General features: G+C 38.4%; 1 protein-coding gene across 5 annotated transcripts in view; it reads right to left on the reverse strand.

Annotated features, from left to right (window-relative positions):
- Positions 1-11,710, reverse strand: part of GRAP2 (GRB2 related adaptor protein 2) — a 119,137-nt gene that overhangs the window by 26,950 nt on the left and 80,477 nt on the right. The window contains exon 1 of one of the 5 annotated variants that reach the window (XM_056340729.1): positions 5,772-5,906. The exons of the other annotated variants lie outside the window; for them this stretch is intronic. Coding sequence (XP_056196704.1) covers positions 5,772-5,776 — 5 coding nt within the window. The 5' untranslated portion in view covers positions 5,777-5,906. Of the gene's footprint in view, positions 1-5,771; positions 5,907-11,710 lie in introns of those variants that run through there. 5 annotated transcript variants of the gene reach the window in all.

Raw genomic sequence — 11,710 nt, forward strand, 5'->3', positions numbered from 1 at the left:
TGTGCATATGCATATGTATGCAAGGGATCTATCTACTTTTGTGTACTGGTGGAGATTGCATTTTGTGGATTCACAGAATTTAGGGCCACAACAGACTACTATATAAATATACCACATCGATATATTAACACACCTCGTGCGTTTAGTATATTTGCACTAATATTGAAGGTTCATTGGAGGATAAATGGATATAGATCTCAGAACAAGTGCAAGAATGTACACCTCTGAATTTGTTCTGGAATCTATGTGCATGCACATACATCTACTTCCATGCAGGTGTAGCTCTTTATGATCTTTATCCTCTCAGAAGATGTACTCTTAGTAAAAAGACTGCAGTTGAGATGGATCTGAGAGGTGTCAGACAATGTTCAGGCTCTGCGAAATCCAGTCTTGGGACTACTTACCCAAAAACTGGTCTTTGATATAATTACAAGTACCTTCAAACCCTCTCTGAATCACACCAGCTGTGATCAGCTCCAGGGTACAGTTCTGCTAGCAACAAGTCTAATGGAGAATTATACTTCTCAAATTTATCATACAAGAGACTGGGATGAGGAGTGATGTTATATTTCAGACATGTTTCATCAGGATTTTCCAAAAGTCATTTTCAAAGCAAAGGAGTCAAAACAGAATCAAGCATCTGTTACCTTGAGACTTGATAAAAACCAACCAACCAACCAACAAACCACAGACAATAAACCTTACAATTAGATCCAGATACTCCAAGGTGCTTTCCTTATATTTGGGTATCTAAATAAGGGAAAGAATACTTAAGATTCATTATCTCCAGCTTTAACTGTCAGAGAGTTCCAAAAAACAGACACTATCCAACACACTGTTCTGTAAATCTGAGCTCTTGTACTGTTACTAAGAGCTGAGCAATTCTGGCATTCATGCAGGTCTGCACAAGAAGATGCACAAACTAGATGTGCATGTGAATGGTAAATTCCCTTTGTCTATGCGTGATCACGCATTTCACAATGTGAAATGGAAATCTACAAAAAAAATCTGTAAATATTTGTGCTAAAGTAGGAGTAAGTTCACCTTATGTCTTTGGCTCATTTCCACAGCAGTTAAACTCCTCTTTTCATGTGTAAAAATGAAGGATGGAACAGAAAGCTATCATTTCTTTATTTCTGGGCATAGCACAACTTGGAGATTTCATTACATTAAGGCATTAACCCAATCTGGTAAAAATAGTTTTTAATCTTATATTGGACTCTACTATATAGCAATACATTTGAGTGGGTTATGCGAACAAAATGATATGCAAATCTGCTAGTATATACTGCTAGGTACATAATATTATGTTTCAAATCAGCTACTGCATGTTTCTTTGATCAGGCCAGCTGATAAAATTTTGTGTAAAATGGGAAGAAGTGCAAGATCAGTGATGAAACTGCTACTTTCCTTGGTGTTTTTTTCTGTTAGATTAATCCTGGCAGCATGGGTAATTGTGCAAAATCTGGAACTCTAGTACTAAAATTACATTGTGTGTCAACAGATACAGCTTTGTACAAAAGCAGAGCTACAGTTAGCTCAGCAAGGAAAGGTAGCATTTCTTTGTAATTTTAACCGTAAATCTATTTTTGTACAAAATTGCATCTGACTGCACAAGTTGTGTTTTTTTACTGAAAAGTTTGCCTCACTTCTTTTCCCTTATATATTTTTCCTCTTCTCTTGTGCTTTTATTTAAAAGAGAGTTCAACATACATTTAGCTACGATAATCTAAGCACAAATGTAGTAAATCTGATAATTAGATTCCCAGAGCCCTCTTACCTTGCACATGTTACACATAATTTCAGCTCGCAGCCACCTTTGCTCTGAGAAGATCTGATATACTTTACATATAAAGCTTCACATTTAAGTAAGGGCAGAGAAATTGAAATGCTACCAGCAATATGTGCTATGTGGTATAATGAGCACTGCTGTGGTACGTTCGTTGTGTAATGTCACCGCTTGCACATTTACCTTCCCAGCCTCTGTGTTGTATTAACTATGTTTTTTCTGCTTAATGGATCTTCACGGTTCAACTTACATTTAAACACAGAACCCCTTTTACAAAGCCTAAGTGCTACAAAAGAGCCTTTCTATAAATTGAAGTCAGCCCATATACGTCTGCATTTGAGAATGCTTCTGAAAGGGTTTTGAAAGCAATCAATTAGAATAATTCATACATTTGAAGATGCAACTTCAACAGTCAATCCAATTTTTCTTCTCTTTATAAGGTAAATGTGAATGCCAGCTTGTTACTATTTCTGGGGTTTGTCTCTGCACAGCAATCACACCATTTTAAGTAGAAGTGTGGAACATATTTCATGTTTGTCTATGCATTTTTTAGTTCACTTGGATTACGATACCTTTGAAATTCAAGTACAGCAGCAGTTCCTGAATGATTTAACATGTAGACATTTTTACTCTGAAGTAGGAACAACTCATTCTTGTTTATCTTAATTCATAATCAAGTTATACCAAATTGGAATAGATTCTCATCACTTGGAATAAAAATACCCAGGTCATACCCTGATGCAGGAATATTTGTTACTGAACTAACATGCAGACCAAGACACAATTAGGCACATAAAGTTCCTTATAGGTAGATCAGTCCCGGCATCCTACGTTTCCCATTCCTACAGCGTGGGCACCTTCACGGCAATGAGGCTAACTGGAACCTCACTGTGCAACCCCCGTACACACTGCAGAAATAATCACGGTCCCACTCCTCCAGTGAGCAAGTGATCGATTGCTGCTCTGCAGCAGGGAACCACACAGCCTTCAGACTATTCAATAGATTACATGTGGCAAAAAGGGAACACTGCGCAAAGGGTGTGAATGAGTCATTCAACATTTCAGGTTGACTTAAGTTTTTCTGCTGCATTTATTTCTAATCTTGATGTGCTATCCACATTTGCATGTTAAGCAGGACGGGAAGAAAGATTTAAATTATTTGCTACAATACACACATGGAAAACAGCAGACTCTGCATGTGTATGGGAATGTGGGATTACATGCATGACTGGGTGAATGCAGCATCATGTGAAGTGCCTTTTCTACCCTCATACAGGAGCAGGTGTTCTGCATGCAAGCCTGAACACATCCCAGCAAAAGTATGTTTGAACATGTGCATCTTTAGGAATCTGATTATAAATGAAAGATGTTCACTTGCAGTATGCCTGAATGGAGGAACAGAAGTCCCAGCACATACTTCAGGTGATGTGTGTGGCGTTTTCTTTGGCAAGTACAAATCCGAGCAACTGTGAATGAGCTGGTCTGTGTACGCTTGGAGGGTAGGTATGTGTTGTGTGCATGTGGGTGACAAGGAGCACCCGTGAGCATGAGCAGGTGTCAGCTGAAGCTGGAATTTATATGTTAGTCAAACACAGCCAGCAGTGAACCACCTACTTAAAGATTTCTATGGAAAGAATACATGGCAACCTCTCAACTATACTCCTTCACTCCTGATTAGGCTTCCAGTTTAAAGTGCAAGTTTGCAGAAAGTCTGAACTCTTATAGCTCATCCTGGAGTCTGTTTGATCCATGCATATTTAGAAACTGTAAGCATTAAGCCGTTTTAAAGTACATGCTCACCTCTGAGGATTAGGAGCCCCACCAGTTCAAGCACTTGGGTTTGAAACTCTGCACAAAGACACTGACTTAGCTCTCGTTTAAGAAAAAAAAAATAGCTATCAGTACGGAGACAAAGATCCTGGTGTAATTCCTCACAGAAAATATTTTCCAAGGATGAAGAGGCAAACATAAGGTACTTCATGAGATACTCATGGCTATGTCACAAGGACTCAGTGCTTTAAACTGAAGATAGAGGATCCCACTGTGCATATGGAATCAGTGGGCCACACAGGAACTAATTCTTGAGATGAAATATCAGTTGCGTGGGGCAAGCAGAGCTCTGGTATCTTGCCTCAAGCTAAAAACAGTCAGGTTTGGTTTTGCACAGAGCTAACAATGTATCTGCATCCAGAGCAACAGACTTGCAGGGTGTCACATATGTAAAGGGCACTGCCATGATCCACATTACTGTTTTTGGGGGTTTTTTGGTAATATTCAGATTATTGTGTCCTTTAAATTATTAATATTATTTTACTGCATAAAGCACTGCAGATCCTCTTCCCTGCCTCTATTCTGCAAGTTACTGATACCATGCTCAATTAACTTTGGTGTATGAATATAGGATGGACATTGTCTCTCTCAGTTTCAGTAATTTTTCCTGAGTGCCACAGTTTGCATACAAACCACTGAATGGTGGTACTTAAATCTCCAAGTAAAAATGCTTTAATGGAAACAAAAGTGCACATTCATGATGTTTGTATTCTAGTCATATTAAGTATCATGTGCTTCATTATCTGAAAGCCTAAACATTGGGCCTGGTCTACACAGATTTTTAAATAAAGAAATGGGTGCAATTCTGGTTCAAAAAGTTTAGAGCAAATGTATTTGTACAGTTGTTTGGGTGGCAATTGCAGGCATATTATTTCAATTCCAATTTACCCCCTTGTTTTGGTGTTTGTATTGGCTTTGTACAGAACATAAAAAGGAATGAGATGGAAATCCAATTTTCCTTAGCGAATACACTCCAAAGCACACTTATGGAGGTACATAAAGGTCTAGCAGCCATTGGTACTGGTAACAAAATGAGGGGAGACTCCACACAAAAGGACTCTGAATAACCCATGAGGGTCTTGAGTAGCAGTGGGAACTCTGGGTGTGCTAAGGATGCCATAGCATAGGCAATCAGGGCAGAGGCACAACATGATCCACAACAGCTGCAAACCAGTTCACAGACCCCCTGAGAACTGGCTTTGGTCCTACCAATTCACTTAATCATGGGCTTAATTGTTTTACCTTGACTTTGTTCTCAGGCTGAGAAATGGGTGTGTGCATATTGGAAGAAGCCAGTTGCTGTATTCAACATTATGTTACAGTTTATGAGAAGAGGACAACATGCTATTTCTTACACAAGACAATCATGCACAGTTGTTCCTACAGTTATGCTCCAGAATACACTGTGCTGATGGCAGTGCTGTCATCCAAGAATCACCTTGTGAAAAAGAGTTGAAGGCAAAAAAATATTAAAAAGTCAGGAAATTAATATCATATTGACAACCTGTTGGATTGGTTATTGTATTTCTATTTTTCTATCTCTTTTCCTTACCCTTTCACAGTCTTCCCTATTCATAATGCAAACTACTTGAAGCAAGTGGTATTCTTCCATATGATGCAATTTAACAAAAACCAATGGGTCAGAGCTGTCTATAGAATCATATGATAATTAGATTAAAGGAGATCTGTGGAGATCATCTAGTTCAAGCCCCTGCTCACAGCAGCGTTAACTTTGAAATTATACAAGATGAAAATGTAAGCTGATTTTTCTACGGTGATTACTCTAATGGAACACCAGTCTCATTCAGGCAATGATATCTGCGTGTCTAGATCAAAGACATGGAAAATCATTTAGGTAGAAAATCTGCTTTAAATGATTTGAGATTTCTTTTCAATATCCATTTATAAGGTGATACTGACTTCAGTGCTAATGGTTATGTATTATCAAAACACACACAAAAACGAGGCTAGCATTACAATCATTATTTCCCAGCTTCTGTGTGCTTAACACTCTCATTATGTAACTTTAAAAAATTATTATTCATAGATAGAATTCAGAAAACAAGGTAAAAGAGGAAAGAAGGAAAAAATTCCAGAATGGAAAAAAAAATTACTTGGCTAGGCACTGTGGAGAACACTGTATGTCATGTACCTCATACAGCCTTCAAGAAGGTGCTCCTCTTCTACATACCTTAGAAAGTCCGCAGAAAAAAGTTTTGAGACCTGCAAAGGGTAGGAACTGTGCAGCTCTCACCCTTCAAGATACATTGTGAATGTGGTAAGGGCTCTGCAGTGAGAAACCTGCCAGTGGCAAGAATTACTTGTCACAAGACTTAAACAAGGCCTGTGCACTGCTACAATGAGATTTAACCCCTCAAAGTAGGGATTAGTGTGATTACTTCCATATTTCCAAATGGGGTGAATTTTATCCAAACTGAATACATCTAAAAATGTTATCAACACTGCAATTCTGCTTCCATATGAAAAAAAAAGTTCCTACAACGTTCACTGCATTTCCATTTTCTATTTTGTTCCCTATCAGTTTCTTCTACTCACATCTACTTTAATTGGTATCAGATTTAAGGAACTGCAATGTTCAGATTCATTACTATTGCATATCTTGCTATATTTGATTATGGTAGGCTGTCTCTTTTGTCTTGAATGTGAGCCTTGCTTTTTAGTTTAGCTTTACAAAAATAAATATATTTAATAAAGTGATCATCTTCATAAAAGAAGCTAATCCACAAAGCATTCACTGAATTTTGGGATACTGTTTTCTTGGTTGCTTTGTCTGAAAGTGGTTGGACTTTGCTCATCTCTGCAGCTGGTCAAGGGAAGAGGAAGATGTTCAGCCCTTCCAAAGCTCAAGTCAATTAGGCATCTGAGATTGCATAGCAGAAGTTGATGCATTCAAAATCACCCCCTTCAAAATATCACATCAGGATTGTTTAGACTGAACAGGACAACAGTGTTTCAAAAGAACATCCTGCTCAAAAGTTAAAAACCATTTCAAACAAAAATGTAAAACTAAGCATACTGAACAGAAACTGTTCAAAACAGCAGTAATTCATTAAGAAAATAACCACTCTTCACCCCAAGAGATTCCCAATGTGTTTCACAAATCTTGAATTAAATTCAGACTCACTTTGTATTTCTGGTACCATGATAGGCTTCATCGGGGGGGTGTGTGCAGCAGTGCTTGGCAGGGGCCACACACTACTGTAGCTTCTCCCTGGTGCGTTTTGAAGGATTACAGCTGATCCTTTGGCTTCTCTTGCTAAAACTACCCAGCACTTTAATTAAGAAGCTCTATTATGAGCTCTTCTTTTGCCACAGCCTCACTGAGAATAGCATTTCTCTGGACAGCTCTGGTACGGTTTAGCTGAGCAGGTAAACCTGCATGTTAAAATATGATGACTGTGTCCTTTGACCTTAGCTTTACCCTGGAGGATACCTCTGGTTTGGCTGCTTCTTTCCCTGACTCTGTGTCTATCCCTTCACCTAACAATGAAATCCATCCTCCAGTGCTTTTCAGCAGCGCACAGCAGGTTAAGAGCAGAAGCAACAACTGGCCAATTAAAATAAAAATGTCAGATGTGCAGAAGGCAAACTGAAATCTGCCTGGGTTATCAGGGCAAACTCCTTCAGACTTGTGCAATTAGCTGAAGGATAATTGATGACCACAGGCAATCAACCTACAGTTGTAGGTCTCACATGCAAGAAATGTGCTAGGGCATATCATTCAGTATTGACTCACAGGAAAGGGCTTGAATCTCATCACTAACATGATCTCCTGAAGTGCTGTGAATTTCTTTAGAAATCTCCCCAAAATTACCAGACGAAATCACAAAGAGTTTCAAAGACTCAAAGCAGTGGCTACAAGTGTGCTACCATTCCCAGTGACTCTGTATGTTACAGTACACAAAGAATGGTAAAAGCTCTTTAGGTGGCTGTGGAGAGGAAAGGAATCCTTCAGCTGAGAGCAGTACCACTGATGATTTGTTACAGCGACACAGTAATAATACAGGTGAAAACAGGTGTGGGGAGCTTTGAGGCCCTACAAAAGAGATAGAAATCAAGGCAGGTAAAGGAACTCTTATTCTGGAGTACTGATGGCTACCCAAAGAACTATCCTGAAACAACTGCTCTTGTACAACGATGCGGGGAGAGCTCCTCATTCAAAAAAAGCCCTTCATCTTCTCTCCATTCTACTTCCCACTCTTCATTTACCTTTCTCTTTAGAATGACAGCTTGCTGAGGCCTGGATTTTCTTCTGCCATGACTTTGCCTGTATCTCAAGAACTGATGTGTTTAGTTGTTTTTGTGTTTTTTTTTTTTTTAATCAAGACAGCTACTCCATAGTGAATTCCCAATGGAATTACTACCTTGATGTAGCTGTTTGAAGTATGTATTGTATTGAACACAGCTAGCCACATTGTCATAAAATCACTGAGATTCCACACTGAGGAATATATCTGGGGTAATCCACTTGAATATTAAAGCACTGCTTCTTTTTGGCAATGAAGACATAACCTCTGTCAGTGCAGAGCATCCAGTGTCAACAGTGTCTGAAAGTCAGTTAAAGACTTTCTGTAAAAGAATTGATTAATACTAAAGCTCAGGATGCTTAAAGAGCTGACCCACAGATGCCCTGGAGATTTAAGAAAATATTTCTAAACACATTCTGCAGTTGCAGTTTTTAGTGAATGAGTAATTCCTACAGACATCATCCTGTGGTTGCTTCAACCCTGTTTCCCACAGTGACCTCAACAGTCAAGAGGAGCAAATCAGAACAGTGTTGAAAAAGAGTAAAAAAAATAAAATTAATTAGTGTATACTATGGAGGTGTTTGTCTATCTGTGTACTTACAGTTGATCTGAGTTTTGCATTTAAAATAAGGATATGGTGTTTTTTCTATGTATGAGAAGCACGGTGTACATTAAGAATTACAGCACTAATTGTAAGGGCACATAATGAATTTCTAGAGAAGTTACAAGTAAACCTATTAACTAATTCATTAAGTAAAATTATTCTGAAATATGGGTTCTTTAAGAAACTTGACACTTTGGGCTTAATGTTTTGTTTGTTTATATATCCTCCATAATGGATTGTTTAATCTAGATTTTTATTCTACTTGAAGATCACAAAAACCTTGCCTAGACAACATATGAAGATTTTTCCAAGATTTTTTTTTTACCTCTATGATGCTTCTTACGAAAAATTTTCTCTTAAAAAAACCCCCCTGGTGTTTAATTCATTCCTTCAGATAATGCTACAAATGGAGCTTTCAAGATACCTGAGCTGCCCACAGCTAGAATGGCCCTTTCAAAATGTTCATCACTTCACACCAGTATTCTTGGTAGACTGCAGCACCACCATCTTCCAACAGCGATGCTTGGCTTCACTTCTGCTGGGAACAGAGGGAAGCAGCTGCTGCTCTGAATGATGAAACTCTCGCTGTGAGCAGCGATATCAGACCTACTGAGAACTGCCTTGTGGTGGTGTGGGAAAGGAAGAATATTTTCTTGAACATCATTTAAAGCTAATCTGACAATACAAACATTCAGAAGCTTTGATTATTAAATGGGCTTATTACAGCAAAAAAAAGAGAGTATTAAATCATTTAGGCATGTATTACAGGTGTAATTACTTGGCGTAGAGGAGATAGCAATATATGCTATATCAAATCAGTAGGCAAAGAACGCAAGTGCTGTACATGGCCTCTCCTGAAGGTAATGACATGATTATGACAACATCTATATAATTTTCAGCAATGTAATATTGCATGTCTATTCATCCCCTTCTACTAAGAATGTTGAAGCACTTGACTTCAATGAATTAAGATTCACCAGTTGTTCAGGCAGGGAAAGTATTTTCAGACTAGATTCAGTTCTCTTTGACAGTAAATTGGGAAAATTTTTGTTTGCTTTGGTGAATTTAATCTCAGAGATCTATTACACTATTAGGATTACCAAGAAAGAAGAATCCTAGCACATCATGGTTCAGCAGTAGCCTTATTTCTGTCAGTGTAATGATAATACAGCTTGAAACTTGATAATACAGCTTGAAACGGTAAACTAACCACCCTGTTAGAAAGTGTTTGTTCCATCACTGTGTAGAGCTTTGCATACTTGGTTGATAGAGGATTCAGTCATTTTTCTCAGAATCATTATGGTTTGATATCTGGGTACCCTACTGGATATGACAGATGAATAGCCTGATCTGGTACAGCAAATGCTGTGTACAAACAGTCAGACAGAATGCCTCCAGTATCCTGTCTTTATCCACTATACACTTCTGCATGAAAAACAATTACCAGGGCACATTCATGCACAGAGACAATTTTAGAAGTTTGTTCCCATCCTAAAATAATCCCTTTTAGATTGCAGGGTTATGGAGTGTTTCTCCTGTGCCAGAACTCAGCTGTAGCTTGGAGTGGCTACAACCTGGAAACATGATGTTATTTATGTAGCTAGTTTATTAAAAATAAAAAAGGAATGGCAGATCTCTGAGGGTTAAAGTTTGTGCTTTAAGGGTTACTGGTGGTTTTGTCATGATGAGATAATAAAAAATTACTGGGGAACTAGAAAGGAAAGTCTAGAGAACGTAAGGCTTACAGTGACTCAGGGGAAAAAGTGGCATGTAATTGGTACTGTACACTGCTCTGAAAAGATAAAGCCATATGTAAAAAAGGTTATAGATCTGGGGAGGGGGAGGAAGGATGGATCTCGGAGCTCCAAGAAAAGGAAAAAAGAGTATCATCATGTATTGGTGCATACTGTTCATTTAGGCATTTGAGTAATTTTCTTTCATCTCATAATATTTTGCAGTACTGACCTATGATCTTAGTGCCAGGATAATGTGTCCATTCTTAGCAAGCTTATTCTTCAAAGGTTAGTCTCCCCTGCTTAGATGTTATTTAAATGGCATTTTAGCACAGTTCTCTAATCAGCAGAACAATTTAAAAAAAATAAGGTTACAGGAAGAACTCATACCCTTTCCAAGATCACTTTTGTTCATTCTCATCTATTTGAAATCCTTCTAGAAATAGTGTTTACAGCAACTACACTTCAGAGATGGTGTTCTGGGCTCAAGCCAAAAGAGAAGAAAGATGCCCTTCCTTTCACCCACATCGCCCAGCTGACTAAGTCCAACATCCATGGGGCAGTAATAACCAAACATCAGGAGTATTTAAGTAAAGCACCAACCCACTAGAAAGGCTATATCACGGGAGTCAGTTTGTACCTTGAAGCATGAAGACTATAGTGCATACACTTACTAGCCTAGCTAATATCACTGCCAATTCTACTCACATTTGTTTCTTTCTCTGCCCCCCACACCCCTCTTTTATAAAAGTGCTTATTTGAAATTGTCACTATAAAATACAGAAACAAGGCAGCCTTGAAGATGATCAAGAATCCAGTTTCCAAGCCCAGCTCAGCTAAAGATTTGCTGTGCTTTTCTGACCAAGTCACTTCACCTCTACGTATTGTAGGACACATCTAAAAAGTACAGTATAGCCATACGTGGAGATATGTAAATGGAAAGGGATTACTGAATGCCATAAAGCTGCCTTCTCAGGAGGCCAGTTCATTTTTACAGATTATAAATTTTGTTAAGATAGTATGTACGGCTTTAGTGCCCCGGTCATCTCAGTGTCATTACATTCATGTCCATGGGCCTGATTATAAAATGAGAGCATTCATCCTCACCTGTCTTAAGGCCAAATGGTTAAAATGCCCATCAATAGTTATAAATGTGTGTAGACATTAAGATGAAAGGCTTATACAGGAAAGGCAGTCACTACCATATAACCCCTAATGGTAATATACTTCCTTTGCTGCTGCCCAAATGTACAAGGAATGGTGGAAAACTAAAATGAAAAGCCTAAGAAGTCTCCTTCAAGGGAGCTACAAAGTAAAGATTTTTGAAAGATATCAAGGGATTTATGGATACTGTTTGCACTGACTTGAATATGGCTTGCAGCCAGACCTGAGCTTCAGATCAAGTGTGTGACAATTATTAGATTGTGTATAGCAATTTCAGGAACTGAAAGAAGACAGAGTAGCTATGTTCCTCTTAAACCAAAAC

Source organism: Falco biarmicus, chromosome 5 (genome assembly GCF_023638135.1).
Source record: "Falco biarmicus isolate bFalBia1 chromosome 5, bFalBia1.pri, whole genome shotgun sequence".
Lineage (NCBI taxonomy): Eukaryota > Metazoa > Chordata > Aves > Falconiformes > Falconidae > Falco > Falco biarmicus.